General features: G+C 34.6%; 2 protein-coding genes across 5 annotated transcripts; both read right to left on the bottom strand.

Annotated features, from left to right (window-relative positions):
- Positions 1-321: 321 nt before the first annotated feature.
- On the bottom strand, positions 322-5922 carry LOC105786802 (DEAD-box ATP-dependent RNA helicase 51). Its single transcript, XM_012613280.2, has 12 exons — positions 5418-5922; positions 4830-5015; positions 4342-4527; positions 3738-3821; positions 3004-3048; positions 2746-2817; positions 2355-2654; positions 1637-1675; positions 1444-1548; positions 1087-1155; positions 876-1001; positions 322-747 (listed from the first exon to the last, which is right to left on the bottom strand). Exons 1-12 carry the CDS (start codon positions 5835-5837, stop codon positions 565-567), a joined length of 1815 nt encoding a protein of 604 aa, XP_012468734.1. The 5' UTR covers positions 5838-5922; the 3' UTR covers positions 322-564.
- Positions 5923-12794: 6872 nt separating this feature from the next.
- On the bottom strand, positions 12795-16445 carry LOC105786810 (protein Dr1 homolog). Of its 4 annotated transcripts, none has more exons than XM_012613291.2 (6): positions 16082-16436; positions 15941-16004; positions 14859-14948; positions 14159-14253; positions 13581-13649; positions 12795-13277 (listed from the first exon to the last, which is right to left on the bottom strand). In XM_012613291.2, exons 2-6 carry the CDS (start codon positions 15993-15995, stop codon positions 13119-13121), a joined length of 468 nt encoding a protein of 155 aa, XP_012468745.1. In that variant the 5' UTR covers positions 15996-16004; positions 16082-16436; the 3' UTR covers positions 12795-13118. The 4 variants fall into 4 exon arrangements, with proteins under 4 accessions (XP_012468745.1, XP_012468741.1, XP_012468752.1 ...); XM_012613287.2 differs by having other exon boundaries at positions 12795-13280; positions 16082-16376; XM_012613298.2 differs by lacking the exon at positions 13581-13649 and having other exon boundaries at positions 16082-16445.
- Positions 16446-17972: the final 1527 nt, after the last annotated feature.

The following is a 17972-nucleotide window of genomic DNA, read 5'->3' as shown; positions in this document are numbered from 1 at the left end:
ATTTGTTATCATACCTTATATATAAAACATAAAACAAACATTTAATGGTGCAATTTTAACAAGAGACCGTTTTGCTCACTCATATAACGGATAAGAACCAACTTGCTAAACAAACATTTAATGGTGCAATTTTAACAAGAGACCGTTTTGCTCACTCATATAACGGATAAGAACCAACTTGCTCCTTTTCAATAGAAAGACTAAAATGCAATTCAAGGTATAGTACAAGGGATTTTACGGTACTTTTACATGAAGAATGTATAAATATGTTTGGCATAAAGCTCATAGAGAGCCTCTTTGAACATATAAATCATGGAATCATTAAGCAAGAAAACCACAATTTACATAAAATTTCAACTAAATATGATTCATTTCAAAACCAAGAATTTGTATTCATGTTTCAACTTATAAGACTAGTGAAAACCTAATAAAGCTATATTAAACACTCATTTTCAATATAAAAATTGGTACAGATGCAAAATTGTTGCAGACTCAAGTGGTGTCTATTCACCACTACTGCTTCTGCTAATACCTTAAATATGGCCTCTCAATATGATACTTTAGTTAATACCTCACAAATTGCCGTGTTTCGGCTTCACTTCCCTGCCTTCCATAAGGGTTGCTTTCACTGAAATTGTTTCGGGTTCCTTCAACTTTGCGCATTTTCTTTCTAGATTTTGATGCATTGCTGTCTATGTTCAGATTAACTTTCGGAGGGCATGAAAAGAAGAAGGAAGCAGCAACCGCCTGCTCAAAAACAACAGTTACATTTCTTATTGGTCAGCTGAACACTTATTTAAATTCTAACACATTGCACAAACACTTAAGCGGCAGGGACATCTACATTTTACGATGCCAGAAGAAAAATACTGTACCTGCAGATCAAGCCGATGCACATTAAAGATATCTTTCATTGAGTGTGAATTGTACGCTAAAATATAGGATCGATATGCATCTTTAGCTGACTTGTTTAGATAATAGTTGTTTTCTACCAACTTCTCCTGCATTATTCCGAGTAGAAATCTTAGTTCCTTCAAACTTTGTTATTTTAAGAAACTATATTGAATAAGAAAAGCAAACAGTTACCAGATGAGACTGCACATTTGCCAGTTTCTTCTCATCAAACTCATATTCCTTTACAGGAACTTTTGCTGACTGCCATTAGAAATAGAGAAATGAAATAAACAAATTAGAATCGGTTCTTTAATTGACCCACCACTAATTTCGGGCCATGCTGTTTTTTCATACTCAAGCATTTAAATCTTAATAACATCCTTTCAACCATGCACCACACCAGAAATGCAGCTTACTTTTTCTCTTTTGAGACCCTAAATATTTTATTGTTCACAGCTTTTTAAAAGAAAAGTGCCTTTACTCTCCTCAGTCCTCACCCCATTGCTATATTCAAGAAAAATAATAAGCCATTTAGCAGAAATAATGCACCTTTAGATAGCGAAGAAATTGCAGTTCCTCTGGGATCAAGAACAGAAGAGCATTTCCTTTTGCACCTTCCCCACGGGCAGTTCGACCAACCCTATGGATATATTCCTAAAAGCAACAATCCAAAGTACTCAAGATGGATGGTACATAGCAAAATACAAGAACAGCAATATGTATTTATATAAAAAGCACACACCTTTGGTTCATCCGGAGGATCATACTGCAGAATCCAATCCTGCACAGTATTGAAAACAAAAATCCAGTCAAAATGATTCTTCCTCGTGTTTAAACTGAGGTACTCAAAATACACCTATATGCAACCATGTATTGGGTTTTTTAGAAGGGGAAACAACCTAAATGGTAGTCATTCAAGTTTAAACTATAGCTCAAGGTCAGTTGAGCAAGCCATGTTTAAATGAAGTTAGTGAAAAGATTGCTTAAAATATGGTATCACACCATAACAGAGTCCTTCAAACCAAATAGACATTCATCTTGGCTCTACATTTCTACCAACATAAGGTTAATCCAAGTATCAAATGCCAGTCTACTTGCGAATAACTAGGAAACTGGCATGTATTAACATTAATATAGGATAAAAAAAAAACATAACTGGAATAAACATACCAACAGCAGCCCCAGTATCCAGTGTGAGACTTTATTGAGACTATAATTGTCTTTCTAAAGTAGCATGCAGTTCCTCATGTTGCATGAGATGCCAATCCATTGTGCATTTTCATATATAATTGATCATTCCAATTAGAAGTAGCAAAAAAGCAAGTTAAGAATGCTTGAACTTGAACCAGAAATATAGTAATTTTTTGTAAGGTAGAAACATACCAACATTAATGTACCAGACAAATAGAACATCATAAATAATTGGAGCCACAGGCAACCTAGTTAAACAAGAAACATACCACAGCAGGTATATCAAGTCCCCGAGCAGCAACATCAGTGCAAAGCAAAATGCCCTTTTCTGCTTTGCAGAAGTCAAAGAAGGTAGTGGTTCGTTTTTGCTGTTTCTGCTTTCCATGGATATCAAGACAATCCACATGAATATATCTAAGAAGTTCAGCATGAAATTTGACTGAGTTGCATGAAGAGAAAAAGACCATCACTTTCTTGGACATGTTCCTCTTCAAAAACGAATACAAAAGGATAAATCTCTTGGAACTATGCACAACACAGTAGCCTTGCTGCAGGCCTTCATTGGTGACCTACAATGATGATAGTCACGTAAGTCAGAACGAGAAGTAGGTTGTGCACTTGACAGTGTATCTAAAGATCCAATTCAACTATGTTTCCTACCTTCTTTCTCCCATCATCTACATCAATATAAATAGGAGTTGTCTGAAATGACAAGCGGGCAAGGTCCTCAACCTGCAGGTTTAGGGAAAGTCACAACAGATGTCACATGATTAAAACCACAATGTCACTCCAAAAAGAGAAGAAAGCTTTAACTTAACTTGCCAAACAATTTCTGAAGAATGCCAGCATACATGTGATTAACAATAAAACTTGAAGTGTGTAAAAAATTGTACAAAAACATGAGAATGAAGGACAAACCTTTTTAGTCTGGGTAGCTGAAAAAAGAGCTGTTTGCCTGTTTTGCTGCACATCGAATAAGAGGCCAGAAGCTATAAACACCTTAGATGTTTCAAATTTAAGACTTATGTATAACCAAAACCTATTTTATTAAACCAAAAATCTACTAGCATTTAATAACAATTTATTCCTCTAGCCTGCAATTAAACCAAAAATATGCATGCAGTTGAGCTTACTAACATTTTCAAAAAGCAAACATCCGTTAATCCTCGATATTTTTTTTACTCTTGCAAGACATATGTTCTAACATTCAACTCAATGAGTTTAAATTATTAAAGATCATTGCACTAATTATTCTGGCAACCCCTAAAATCAATTTCCAAGAAAAGCCCTTGAAACAAATAACTTCATAATCAACAATATTGATGACCAAGCAGATTTGCCTTTTTTTAGAAGCTTGGTGCATTTCTCCTTAATAACAATTATCACACGTTGATAAAACCTAGACAACGCAAAGCAATTCAAACTTGTTCAATAAGTCAGTTAAATAATGGAACTTCGTTCTTCAGAAAGCTAAGCATTTTAATCCTAGTCGTGTACTAGACATTCAGCCTAAAGGGATCAATAAATAATGTTACTACCACTATTTGGGTTTACATCCATTTCATTTCCAGAAGTTCTAGTCTAGACATGAATTAAATGACATAGTCCATATATATTCCTAAAATAACAATATAAACTGCTAAAAGATTAACCTTGGGAAGATACTTGATAATTTGCTTCATTTCTTCCTCAAAATTTGCTTCCAATATCCTGTCAGCTTCATCAATCATGAGACACTACAAATTCACATGATGTACAACTATAAGTCTGAAAATCATAATGACTATTTAAATTTGTCATGGAGCAGAAGGCTTTCAAGTTATCTGCATGAAGCAGCTATAAAATAATGCATTTCTAAACTGGTCTATAGTTAATAGAAATAATAATTCACTAGAAGTACTTCCACTATATCATATTCATTACTGCATAAACATTTTACCAGCTATTATAATGAAATCATAATACCAAAATCTCAATCAGTTACAAGGAACCCACTTGCTCATCCAGTTACCCTTAAAAAAAGAGAAAAAATGCAAATTTTTAGTTGGTCTATCATCAAGTTTGATCATTATACATTACAATAATAATTTGAGGTCAAACTCTTATTGGTGAAACTACATTCCGACCAAAGTAATATCAGGTACAACATCAGTATTAGGCAATATATACAGCACAATTTGGTTTGTTTACCAAGCAAGTACATTATACATCTAAATCAAATGACCATACGAACTACATTTCAAATATTAATCTTACCTTCAAATTTTTATAAATGAATCCTTTTGTATTTTGAAGATGGTCAAGTAGCCGACCAGGAGTAGCCACTAACAAATTTACTCCCTTCACAATCCGCTCTGCTTCTCCTCTTCTGGCTGAACCGCCAATAACCAATCCAAGGGTCTGAGAGTGGTATTTGAGAAGATCCTTTGCTACTGCATGAGTCTGAAATGTTTTAAGGGTCCATTTGCTAAGTAATGAATGAACTGCAAAATATCTAAGGAATAACATACAGCCAAAACTAAATATTAAAGTTTTTAAAGTTACTTTCAAGAATTGGATAGATTTCATATTGAACTGATGAAAAGTCCATTGACATACAAGTAGATTTCATATTGAACTGATGAAAAGTCCATTGACATACAAGAAATTTTAGCACAGATAAAAGAGTTGATAGCAACAAAAACGAAACAGCATGCGTCAATACCCAAAAAAGAAAAACAACAACAAGGGATTCAAACATTTACCTGAATTGCAAGCTCCCTTGTGGGACAAATCACAATAACACCTGTTCCATTGCGAGGAGTGAATCGGACATTATATAACAATTCAACAGCAGGTACCAAGAAGGCAAGGGTTTTCCCAGAACCTGTCCTTGCAGCCCCAAGAACATCTTTGCCAACCATAAGTGGAGGAATTGCTCTAGCTTGAATCTGCATTTTTAGTTTGACAGGTCAATTTAAAGAAAATTGCAAGTCTTCCATAATTAGCCACATTTAAAGAAACACTATATACTTCTAACATCAGCTTACTGCATAGCCCAAAAACTATAAAATTTACAATAACATCATCAAATTTTAGTATTGAATCCAATAACAGAACAATGGATGCATTTCCCTTTTTCAACTTATTGGCCTATAGTTCAATCAAACACCAGGAAATAGCACATATTCAACTGCAACTTTTTATAAAATTTTCCACCATATTTCAAGGCTTGGTATTCAATCCTGTGTTATGGAAGTTTAAATTGAGCTAAACTAACTATAAACAGAGATATAAAAGCAATCAATTTCGATACAAAGTTTAAATAAATAATTCAACTAAAGAAAAGATACCTGGGTCATAAACTGAAAACCCATTTCTTTAATAGCTTTAATAGTAGGTTCAGACAATCCCAAAGACTCAAATGACTCGGTGCTCATTATCCCACTTCCCCCAATATTCATTTTCTCCTTTATCTCTTCCTTCTCTCCTTCTTGTTCCTCTTCTTCCTCTTCATTGTTTCCCCTTTCCTCTTGTTCGTCATCTTCTTCACTCCTCAACTTCTTGCTTTTCTTATTATTATTCTTTTTGTCATTGATTTCAACTTCTCTCGCTTGTGCATCATCTTCCTCGTGTTTCTCTTCTTCTCTGTCATTGTTGTTATCAGGGTTTGGGTGCTCTGCTTTATTAGCTCTGTTTCGCTTTCGCTTCCTTTTCTTCTTACTATCTTCTAAAGAGGGAGACTTTGAGATTTTCTCTTCCACAACCGCCATTGCTGATGAACCAAAGCTAAAAACTAGCCAATAATAATTTTCAGGTCCTAGCTTGTAGAACCTAGGGTTTGCCCTGCTTTCCTGAATCTTAATACTTATATACTCCCTCCATTGTGTTGACATATTTTACAAATTTTAATTAATTAAAATATTTAATAATTAAAAAAAACAAAAAACAAAATTGAAAAAGAAGCTATTTTTACGGGCAAAATACTAAAACAAGCCAATTTTTTTTTAAATTTACCGAAATAGGTCCGGTATTTTATTATTTACCGAATGGGCCCTTTTCCCTAAATCGCGTCCACGTAAGCGCGAAGTTAGGGGATATGTCAGCAAATCGCGTCCATGTCAGCGCTATGCTGACATGGCAACAAAGCGCGTCCTTGAAAGAGCAATTTTTGTCCACGTCATCAAAGCGCGCTGACGTGGACGCGATTTGCTGCCACGTTGCGCACCCTTGGGGACACGATTTCGCCGTGTTTCCCATGTTAGGATTTTTAGGGTTTTTCAAATTTTTAGGGTTTTGGAGAGAAATTAATTAATTAAAATTAAATTACGTTTTGTAATTAAAATTTATTAAATTTTAGGATTTAGGGGTTCGTAATTAAATTAATTAAAATTTATTCAAAACTGGATTACGTTTTGTGTTTATGGGTTTTTAAGATAAAATCAAAGCAGGATGATTTATCAGAAGAATTTTTGCAGTCGTGCCCACGTGTACGCGCTTTTGCTACAGTAGGTCCTGGAAAAATTATTTCGAGTTGACATTTCTGAGCAAATAGTATAAAAAACGCTTCAAGCAGGATGCTATATTCAAAGAATTTGTGAAATCGCGCCCTCCTGGACGCGCTTTTGCTACAGTCGGTCTTGGAAGAAATAATTTCGAGTTGACGTTTCTGAGCAAATAGTATAAAATCGCTTCTACCAGGATGCTTTATGAGAAGAATTTGTGAAATCGCGCCCACGTGGACACGCTTTTGCTATAGTAGGTCCTAAAAAAATTATTTCAAGTTAACGTTTCTGAGCAAATAGTATAAAAAAACGCTTCAAGCAGGATGCTATTTGAGAAGAATTTCTGAAATCGCGTCCTCGTAGACGCGCTTTTGCTACAGTTGGTCCTAGAAGAAATAATTTCGAGTTGACGTTTCTGAGCAAATAGTATAAAATCGCTTCTACCAGGACGCTTTATGAGAAGAATTTGTGAAATCGCACCCACGTGGACGCGCTTTTGCTACAGTAGCACGTTTGGGCTGAAGCTATAAATGAGGCAAAAAATGTTCTCAGAATGCATAAGTCACAGCAGAAACAATTTAGAGAGGCTAAGAAGGTTAGAGTTTCAAATATGAGTGAACGTATTAGTGATATTATTTACTACTATGGTGAGGTTTGCCACACCGAGAATGGTGTTATTTTTTTGTCGGAGAATACGATGCGACTGGTTTTTAACTAGAACATAGATTTGACAGAACTTCGTAAAAGAATTAGGCGTAAAATTTTCGGAACGACACCAATGAAAGTTCTGTCTATCACGTATCGATTTTGTTCTTCTGTTGATCCGGTGACATATGACCGTTGCACTGTTCACAGGCGGTCTAAATTGCGTCCCCAGGGACGCGCCACGTCATCAAAACGCGGCCACGATAGAGTGCTTTGCTGACGTGGCAACAAATCGAGCTCTCAAGGCCGCGCTTTGTTGCCACGTCATCAAAGCGCACTGACGTGGCCGCGCTTTGTTGACACATCCCCTGACATCGCGCTGACGTGGATGCGATTTAGGGGAAAGGGGCCCATTCCGGTAAATAATAAAATACCGGCCCATTTCATTAAATTTAAAAAAAATTTGGCTTTTTTGGGTAAATTGCCCCTTTTTTACCCCATAATACAAAAAAAAATTATTATCTCAAAAGGCATGCGCATGAGATTATCCACCATTTTTTTTTCACAATCAAGTTATCGTGAGGCTATAATAGGGTTTTAAAAAATTATTTTTTATTGGTGGTGTCAACCTATATGGCGGCACTAGTATTACTTGCCAAAATATGGGTTGAAGGGGTGGAGAAGACTTGTCAGGCACCATCCAAGTGTCCCGAGCCTGAGCTTGAACCTGAGCAATCTTATACACAATTTGCCGGTAGTTCTTATCATCGGGATTTGGGGTAGATAATTATCTTCCAAGGTCGTCAGGCTACGTATATTACTCGGAGATTCTCGGTTCTAGTTCTAATCATCAAGAATCGAGATCATCAATGATGTTTGATATTTTTAGCCCATTATCACCCCAGTACTCCACCCCTCCCAGGCAAACCTTTGGGACGTTCAATTTTTCAAGTTTGTTTAGCACACCCCAAGATTCGTCGATGGATGCTATGAACGATGGTCCAGGTGAGAAGAACAATGACCAGTACGAACACCCTCAACGCCAATGTTGGGCACTACAATGGTTTACCTTACGGACAACACCATCAAACCATCAATTTTAGGGCGTGTAGCATTATCTTTATTGCATGTATTTTATAATTGTATTTCAAATTTTAAAGTTTGTAAAATTTATATAGTTTAGGCATTTTCTCTGTATTTCAATGTAATATTTACTAAAGTGCAATCTTTTTATTTTATAGTTGAACATGTTTAAACATTATTAAAATTTCATTATAATCAAATAAATTTTAATAAAACTAAAAGTATATACAAATCACGACATAAAATAAAATATTACTTCAATTGATAACATTTTACATTCATTTGAACATGAAGTGCATTAGCTCATATTCCACTCGATCGAGACAATTGTCCGAGATGATAGATTCAATGAGGGTATTTCCCCCGATTATAACCAACTATTTTGCACACACCGTAACATTTAGGGTCAGTTTTCTCCCTCAAGCCCATTTAACCATGAATCCTGGTGATATGTAGGTGACCTTTCAGCTTCTTACGTAACCTCTTATTTGGGGCAAACTCAAAAGTCAGCGGAGGCACTTCCTATGTAAATTTAATGGGATTTGACGAAATTGGGAATTTGTAGTATAGTTGCGACATCTTCCTCCCACAACGTCTAACAATTTTTACACTGATCCTCTTTTTCATATCATCAACAGACACATTTCTATTAAATCTCATTACTATTTGTTGGCGAGATTAAAAAAAGACAACCAACTGTTGTTCTTAAAATTACTCCATCGAAATAAATGCACACGAAGAATTGATGATTATCCATCTTCAATACTAATTCTGTTGTTCTTAAAATTACAACCAACTTGGGTGCCGCCTGACAGCCTCCCTCAACCTGCGTGGTGCTTGACAAGTCTCTTTCACCCCTCCAATACTGGTGTCGCCATATAGGTTGGCACCACCAATAAAAAAATGATTTTTTAAAACCCTATTATGTCATGATGATTGTGGGGGGAAAATAGTAGTTCCAACTTGTAAGGCACTACCCATGGTAACTATTGCAAACATATCATTTTAGTAAATAATATCATGTGCATACTATTTGAGATAATATTTTTTTGTATTATTCGAGTAAAAAACCGAAAATGAAAACGAAAAACATAGAAAATAATAATTTAATTAAAATAGAAAGAGAAAATATATAAAATCAAACACTTAGAAAAGAAAAAAATCCTAAAATTCATTTTATTAATATCATTTGAACTTTAAAATATTGTAAATTATTAAATAAAATTATTTTTCAACTAATTAAATATTATCATTATTTTTCAATTATTTAAATATTATCATAATTATTGAATGATTTACTTAATTACCAAACAAAATCATATTGAGACAGTAAAATAAATATTCACACATGATACTTGATGAAAATAAAAGGAACCCATGCAATTTCCTAACAAAACCATCCGTATAGAAGTTTTCAAGTCCTAGTTCTACAAGGATCAACTTCCTATTAGCATGATTCACTCTTGCTTCATTCTCATCATCCGTTACAATCTTCACTACCTTGCACACATTGCCCTTCGTAAATATTCCGTCTTTTACTCTGATTTTCTGGCCACCAACCTTTAATCTTGCATTAATTATGTAGTATGTGGGGTAATAACATTAGTTTACAATCATTGCCAACGACCTTAAGCTACAATAAGTCACAAAAGAGTGCCTTAAGACGACCAGGAATGGTAAACACATTCACTCCTGAAACCACATAAAAACACAATTTTAGCTTTAAAGCGCTTCTTAATAAGTTGTTCCATTAGTCTTCTAACGTCGTTTTTGGTGGCTCCGACACTACTAGGCATACGTAAATCACTAGTTTTGTTTTGTTTTAAATGGTTTCCATTATATTTACAATAAGATCCTTTAATCTCCCCACATGTTGTGAAACCAACAACATCATAATCACTTGAAAATCTTAGCCCGTGCTTTACAAATGAAATACCACCTTCATAATCTATTATTGTTACAATAACTAATTCTCGAGATTCATGGGCTCGTAGCTTGATACTTGAAAAAGAGAAGCCTTCCAGTGGTTTTAAAGGATCAGACCCTATCAAACTTTTTTCAAAAGTTTTTCTTCCTGAACTACGAAGATAACCAATATTATGGAGCTAATGATGTAATGAAGCACATATTTGATGCCTAACCTACTAGTCAATGCTAGCAACCAGCAAGAGATTAAAGGATATAAAAAAGGGGTTTGAGTTCATGGAGGGAAGCTTCAATGTTTGACGATCATAATGAGGGGTGTAAAGGAAAGGAACATCATTTGTTATTTCGACTTTAAGAAACAAGCCTTCAACATGTGGATGAAAAAGTAATGAAATCTAGATGGACATTTTGCTTTGTTTTAACTGGCAATAAGAAGAAAATTTTAGGATCTCTCTCATCTAGCTTGTTGGCCATATGAACAAATGCAATGGTATGACCAATTGCAATGTGTAAGGTTTCGTAGTTGGTGGGATTTGTGATTAAATTGCTTAAATTATGTAAATTTTACTAATTAAAAAAAATAAATAGCGCCTCAAATGCTATCTTAAAATTGTTTATTTAATACCATGGCTGAAAATGTTGTGTCTAATTGATTTCTTACAAAAATAGAAAACTACTTCATTACTCAGTTTTTGGGAAAATATCCTCAAATTTATTATTTTAACAGTGGTTTCAGCAGTAGCAAAAATAATTGTTCAAACACTAAAGGTTAAATGACCAAGGTAGGGATGAGTGATCATGCAATTGGTGTATAAGAGCTCAAGATTCGCCTGGATGCCACTCATCCGGATTACCACAGGGGCCTGTGAATCTCCATTTGTCATGACCAAAAATGCATCAATCGCTACATCAATATGGGAATCAATGTAACTGAGAAGGGTTACAGATGTACCAAGTTTCCAAGCCAGAGATAAACCACCCGAATGCCTGAAGCACTAACATCGATTCTGGGTAGATACCCCAATTTTTGGCGTACCAATTCCATCTGTTTTCCATAACTATATAGGGAACTTTGGTCCTCAACAAAGACCATAAACATCTCAGTGCACGTGGGTTCCCAAGCCCACAACAATTCCAAATCAAGGTTTTCATAATTCTCAGCGACGCTATTCAACAGTGTTGGTCGATTTCAATTTTCAAGTCAGTCGAAACATAAGACTGACTAGAATGGGGTAATTTAGTGAGTTGACCATCAATTCCCATATCTCCAGTGACAGAACAACAAGGCTGACATTTTCCACAATTAGGTTGTCGGACATTTGAAGGACATACAACTTTCTTGTCACGTCTCTTCCATGATGATCCTGGTTTAGATACATGGTTCATCACGTTTGCAGAATCATTTTTAAGAGGAAAAACATTCGGTGGGGGTCAAAATAGGGATCTTTAGCAGATATAGGTGGGTGGGGAACAGGAGAAAGCACGCCTTGGACAACACAGTAGGAGAATGGGTAACAACATGAGAGACAGGATATGCCATAGGAGAAGATAGGGAAGCCAAAGTTCGCATAAGATAATCGACATCCTTAGAGAACTTAGCAGATAAATTCCTTTTAGCCAAGAGGGTAACGATTGTGGAGTCTTGTACCCCTATTAGCGAGGGAAGTGATTCATCAACAAACTGTCTGTTAACAATCTTTGATTCAGATCGAGGACTAAATTGAACAGTTGGGGGGGGGGGCGGAAGTCCTTCGCCAGGGAAGGCACAATAGCCAGTGAAGTAGTAGTATGCAAATCGGCTGAAGCAGGAGCAATATCAAAAGAATGCAAAAGACACAAAGAAGGGAGGAAGGATCAGACCCTTTTACCACGAAAATACTCGACTTTAGTCCTTAGAATCACTTCTTATAGGGGAAGCTTTAAGCCAAGTTCCATGAGAGGGAGAGAAGTAGGCAGTTTTGTATCCTTTGTTGGAAGGGAACAATTGCCATCACAAGACAACACTTCGGGTAAACCGTGTACGGAAAGACTTTAAATCCTAAATCGTTATATAAAATTTTTTAAGACATCAAAATGAGAAAATCAATATATTTTAGGAGACAATTTATGCATTAAACAAAAATTAAAAACCACCGCATAAATCAAGAGAGAACAGATAGAGTCAATATTCTATGATATACAAATTCTTTATTATTTCACCAATAATTATTAATAATTATAAGTATGTTTTAATTCTTTTAAAAGTTTAATCTTTTTAAAATATCATTATTTCTTTTCTTTTAGGAAAACAAACCGACTTCCACCATTTATTTGAAACAAAATGCACCTTTTTATGTGTGGTTTTTTATAAAGAGAGTTAAGTATTAGTTGATTTAATGTTAATTAGATATATATATTAACTATCAGGTTGATTATGAATGCAACTGATCGAATGTATTTATTACTATTATAATGATATATACATTTGCAAACGAAACACACACACATATATATATATATATATATATATATATCAGACTAGCATGCAGTAAATAGACTTCACCAATTTTGAAAGTATCCAACAGTGCAAAATGAAATCAAATCTTATATACAAGTTTAATTTTATGAAAAAGCAAAAGAACACTAAGTCCTAATACAGCTTGATTGATTAACGACTAAAATACTACTAATAAAGGTTTGGGCACAGAAAGTGAACAAACTCTCACTCCCTACATCAAATTATAGACATCCTCCATAGATTAAGAAAAAAGTACAAATATCCACAAAGGCCACTGCACACTAACCAATGGCTTTTCTTCTTTTTTTGTACATAATATATGAGATTAGAACTTAGAAGCACTAATGGAAGAGTCAAGGATACTTGCCTATTGTAAAAGAAAACTAAGTCCTAAATGGTTAGCTCTCTAAACTTGGGTCAGGATCTGGTTGCTTGGGAGCAACAGCACCACCATTCATTCTTGCTCGTGCCTCGGCAAACATTCTTTGCTGCTCAGCTACTGCTTCTTCCTCGGTCATCTCGGCCCCATTGCTCCATTTCCCACCTTTCAAAGAGTCCTGCTGAAATGCATTTCAAGAATAATATTAGTGAACTATGTTGGGTTGTGCTTCAGGTACAGAATCAAGTATTGAATTGTATTTGACGGTGAATAAGATTCTAGCAGCAAAGAATAGCAAGAAATAGCCAATTTCTAGATCAATAATAGTCAGGGAAGAAACTGTATGTCAATCTTAACACAATTTTGTGGAAATGGTCAACAACAAAGAAAGAAAGAGAAGGGTTAAAAGTTAAAACAAGCTGGCAATCTCGTTTTTAGGAAACTATGATTCTGTTTCTGAAAAATTTTTATTGCAAATTACCAGTGTCTCAATCTTGTGCTGCTCATATGCAGCATAGACCTCTTCAATGTACTTTCCGAACCCAAGAACCTGAAAATTCACATGCATGCATAAAGTTTAATAACAAGTATATTACAAGTACATCTTTTTTGCATCCTTAGAACTAACATGGTACAATCAAGAATAAAGTACACAACGGAAACCAGATGACTTTTTTAGTGAATGAAATATGTAGTATGAACCAATTCAATCATCAAAGGAAAATCACAAAAGCTGCCCTCACTTCTTCGTAATAGCAGAGGAAAAAGAAATATGTAGGACATATTTAACAGAGAGAGAGGGCTAGTAAAGCCATAGCCTGATATCAAAGCAACAATTTCCCTTTCAGACACTTGATAACTGGATCAGATAAAGATAATATATATAATACATGGCACTTGATTAAGCAACTAGAAGATAAAGACACTGCTGAACCATAACAACATATGCAAAGGTCCCATTCAAGGCATTACCTTTTCAAACTTAATAAAACAAAGTACAGAAGAAATACACATAAAGGACCAAATTGAAAGGTGAAAGTAGGTTGGGGAGGGAGTAACCTCTAAAGCCTTGAGTACATGCTCAGGTGCTATTGTTCGTTTATCCTCTCTATTACAAACTTCATTGGACTCTGATGAAATAAGATTAATAAACTCTGCAAGAGTATTAAAGTTTCCATTAGTTACAGGAAACAAGAAGTTAAACTATCATTGCATTTATAGTTAGAGACTGTAAAACTCCGATGATGTAAAAGAGTGAATATAGATGGTCAATATACCTGCCAAAAGAAGGGGGGGGGGGGGAATCTAACCGGGAAAAGTTTTACATCCAAATCTTCAATATAAGACTACCAATTATATGAATCTCAACTCAGGTTTCAAAACCACAAGAAAATCTAAAACAATAGATCCTCTTTCAACTTTTTGAAAACAGAAATGTTTAGAAATGAAATCAGACCGAATCAAATTTATACTTAGACAAGATTTACTTTCGGTTCAAAAATTACGCTTGGGGCAAAATAAATCAACCATAATATGCAAAAGAAGGCTTTGTGATGCTGAAACAAGTCACCACAAAGAATAACGGTTAAATGATCACTAACACAAAAGCCAACAATTCAGTTCTGAATAAAAGTTAGAAAAGAATTTGATGTGTTGAAAATTGATAGAATACATGGAAGCCACAGAGACCTAGTATAAATGTATGACAATAAATTGGTACTGATTAAAAGGAAAAGGAGGGTTAAACTTATTATCTTACCTACACAACACTCAATCAAAAGATCTTGAGCATCTCTTGCAACGCGTACATCTGGTGGTAACATTTCCTTTATAATTTTGGTCATAGTTGCTGGAAAAAGGAAGTAATAATATATAATTTACATCACAGAGGAATGAAACAAATCTGAACAAAATAATAGGGCTAAGGGGCAAAGCCATGTGCAGAAATTTATAGGATTACTAAATCTGCATGCAGCCAAGAAACAGCAACCTAATTCTCTTTTTAAAACATTGAAAAAAAAAAGAACAACATAATCTTAATCCTTACACCAAAAGTGAACCATCTAAAGTGTGTAAAATGTTAGAGCCTCATTATCAGCTCATAAATCCCATTTCACTACGTAACATAAATTTACCCGAAAAAGCAAAAACATATAGCAGTCTGAGTTTAGTATTCCACACACTTGCACTGTTCGCAATTAATAATGCCCTGAGTAGCATTGAAGTCAGTTCCTTTCTAAATAAACTTTATCATTGATCCTCAAAGCCATCACATCTCTCAACCAGCATAATACAATCCCCCACATAAAAGTTCTAGACAAGAACCTCTTTTGGAATTTGTAAATAGAACAACCAACCAACACTTTTTAAGAAAATTTGAAAAGCCAGTTGACACCTTTGAGAGACAAAGAATTTATATAAGACCAACTCTTCCCATGAATCTAAAAATGGAATCTCACACTAGAAAGCTAGCAAAACAAAAAATTAGGTTTGAATACAAAATTATCCTTCACATCATGAATGATGCACCTTTCTTGAATTCATTTCATCATACTCACCCTTTGGATAAAAACCTAATTAATTTTTAAAAGGAACTTATTTACTTATTGAAAGCACAAAGCTCACATGGACAATCAAAAACCCCGAAATTAAGCAACAAAACTGTTATGATTCATAAACCCTACCAAATTTAAGCCTTCAAATTCATAAATCGGAAAATAAATGAAACGGAAGAAAATCTTATAGAAAAAAAACATATATATCATCAAAATTCACCGAATAATTAATTATAAATAAAACACAAATCACAACGAGAAACACATAGGAAAGAAATATATATACCTTTGGGAAGCGAAGCGTCCTCCTTCGACTTACCCACGATATCCATCGGCTCCATCTTTTAATTCTGCAAAAAAAAAAATCAAAACCCAAAACAGATCTAAAACGTGAGAGCGAATAATAAACCCAGGGGGATGGACTCACCCGAGTTGCTGAGTCAAGACGCGGGGGATTATTTCTACAGATGAAAACACTCTAAAACGAGTCAAGCGATTCGTGATCTGAGTCGAGTGAGAGATCAAGAAGAAGGAAGACATGGTTGATTTATGGAAGTTATCATAGGAAGGTCATTGGCGCTTCACGATAAGAGAGGTAGCTCTCCATCGCAGCCGATTAGGGAGGAAATTAAAAAAATAATAACAAACATCCAAGGGGGCGCGATGGATATCCACGCGCTTTATTTTATTAAATTTGCGTAATTAGTGGATCTGATGGTTTGTTCGTGTTTGGAAATCTGATGTAAAGCGCGTGGAGTATTGTGGCTTTAAACACTATTCAAACTTTCCATATATCTGGAATTTAATGTTTTTCCTTTGGTTTTTTGATCGACGAGGAAAATGAAACTTTTGGTAATAAAAGTGTTCGACGAAATGCCAATAAGAGACTAAACTTGTCCACGTCTAGTTATTCACTTATTCGTCTTTTAAGAATATTTTTATGTATTTTTTATGAAAAAATATTTTTATTTAAATTCAATTATGGAATACAATTTGTCAATTGAGTGGTATGGGTCCATGCAGAAGGATGTGAATTTGAGTGCGCTGAAGTGCATTGTGTTTAAAAGAGTAAATATGGTCAATATATAATTTTTTAATAAAATATTTTTATTAATATAATTTACAAAAAACAATTAATACATAGACATGATACAAAGTACAAAGCACTTGCAAAGGCTATCCTGATTTGTTTTTTCAATTTTTTGGAACTTTCGAAGACCTGTCAATCTTTGAATAGAATACTTAACAAGTTATGGTGAGATAATTCTATTTCAAAAAATAAAGTAATTCATTAGATGAACTGAATTAAGCTAATTAGGTTAAAAAAATTCGGAGTATGAATTTTCCATATGTCAAAAAACTTTAACACAGTTCTTCTAACTAAACAAGTTTGGAGACTCTTCTCTGATTCATATGCTCTTCGCGCTTGTCTCTCAAAGAGATTTATTTCCCTTCGACCTCTTATTTTGATGCATGTATGACATGCACTTTATTGTGGGCATGGAGAAACATTTGAGAGGGTCTTGATCTTCTTCAAGAAGGCCTTCACTAGAATGTTGGTAGTGGGGAGGACATTCTTATACGGCATGATTGGTGGATTTCAAAATTACCTTGTTTTTACATCCTTCTCTCTCATCCCACTTTCAATATTGCAAGGTTTTTGGTGGATAAGAACTTCATAGATCCAAATTTATCATGTCGAAAATTTAACTCGCTTAGAAGGTGGTTTAACTATTAAAAATGTAAGGGAATTGAGAAAATTTCTATCGATGCTCCGGCAAGTTATAATCAACATGTTTGGAACTTCTTAAATGATGGAATCTAGAATCCTTGCTTGGGGTGGCAATGACTTTTCATGCATTCTCAACCAAGTGTTGATCCAAGTTGATTTCATTTAGGTAATGATAGCTTTGAAAAAAGTTGGCAGAAACTCAAAACCATTGTTAAAATCAACAACTTTTTATAAAAAGTATGTCATAATGCGGTTGCTACTAAAGAAAACATTGCTAAAAGATCTTAAAATGTCGATCCGTGTTGTTCGCGATGTGGGGATGGAGTTGAATAAATAGAACATGGTCTCTTGTTAAATCTACTTGGAGAGTAACGAGATTTAACTACCTATATAGAGCTTCGGTCTCTGCTTGTTTTGTAAACGCTTTGTTTAATTGGTTTAATATATATATATATATATAATTTTAAGGCTTAATGTATACTTTAGTCCCTAAAGTATATTTTTTTCCACATTGATCCTAAAAATTATTTTTATCCACTTTAACCTTTAATGTTGAAATTAATTGAACCGAACCAAAATTAATAAA

Source organism: Gossypium raimondii, chromosome 7 (genome assembly GCF_025698545.1).
Source record: "Gossypium raimondii isolate GPD5lz chromosome 7, ASM2569854v1, whole genome shotgun sequence".
In the NCBI taxonomy this organism is placed as follows: Eukaryota; Viridiplantae; Streptophyta; class Magnoliopsida; order Malvales; family Malvaceae; genus Gossypium; species Gossypium raimondii.
Note: the sequence above shows the minus strand (reverse complement) of the source record. Positions and strands in the feature narration are given on the sequence as shown.

Coding starts and splice junctions, on each gene's coding strand:
- LOC105786810 (XM_012613287.2), bottom strand. CDS start 15,995: ATGGAGCCGATGGATATCGTGGGTAAGTCGAAGGAGGACGCTTCGCTT. Junction 14,949..15,940: donor GGACGCTTCGCTTCCCAAAG/GTATATATATTT, acceptor TCCTTTTTCCAG/CAACTATGACCAAAATTATA. Junction 13,650..14,158: donor ATGTACTCAAGGCTTTAGAG/GTTACTCCCTCC, acceptor GTGAATTTTCAG/GTTCTTGGGTTCGGAAAGTA.
- LOC105786802 (XM_012613280.2), bottom strand. CDS start 5,837: ATGGCGGTTGTGGAAGAGAAAATCTCAAAGTCTCCCTCTTTAGAAGAT. Junction 4,528..4,829: donor CAAGGGAGCTTGCAATTCAG/GTAAATGTTTGA, acceptor AAAACATTTCAG/ACTCATGCAGTAGCAAAGGA. Junction 2,655..2,745: donor TAGATGATGGGAGAAAGAAG/GTAGGAAACATA, acceptor TCATCATTGTAG/GTCACCAATGAAGGCCTGCA.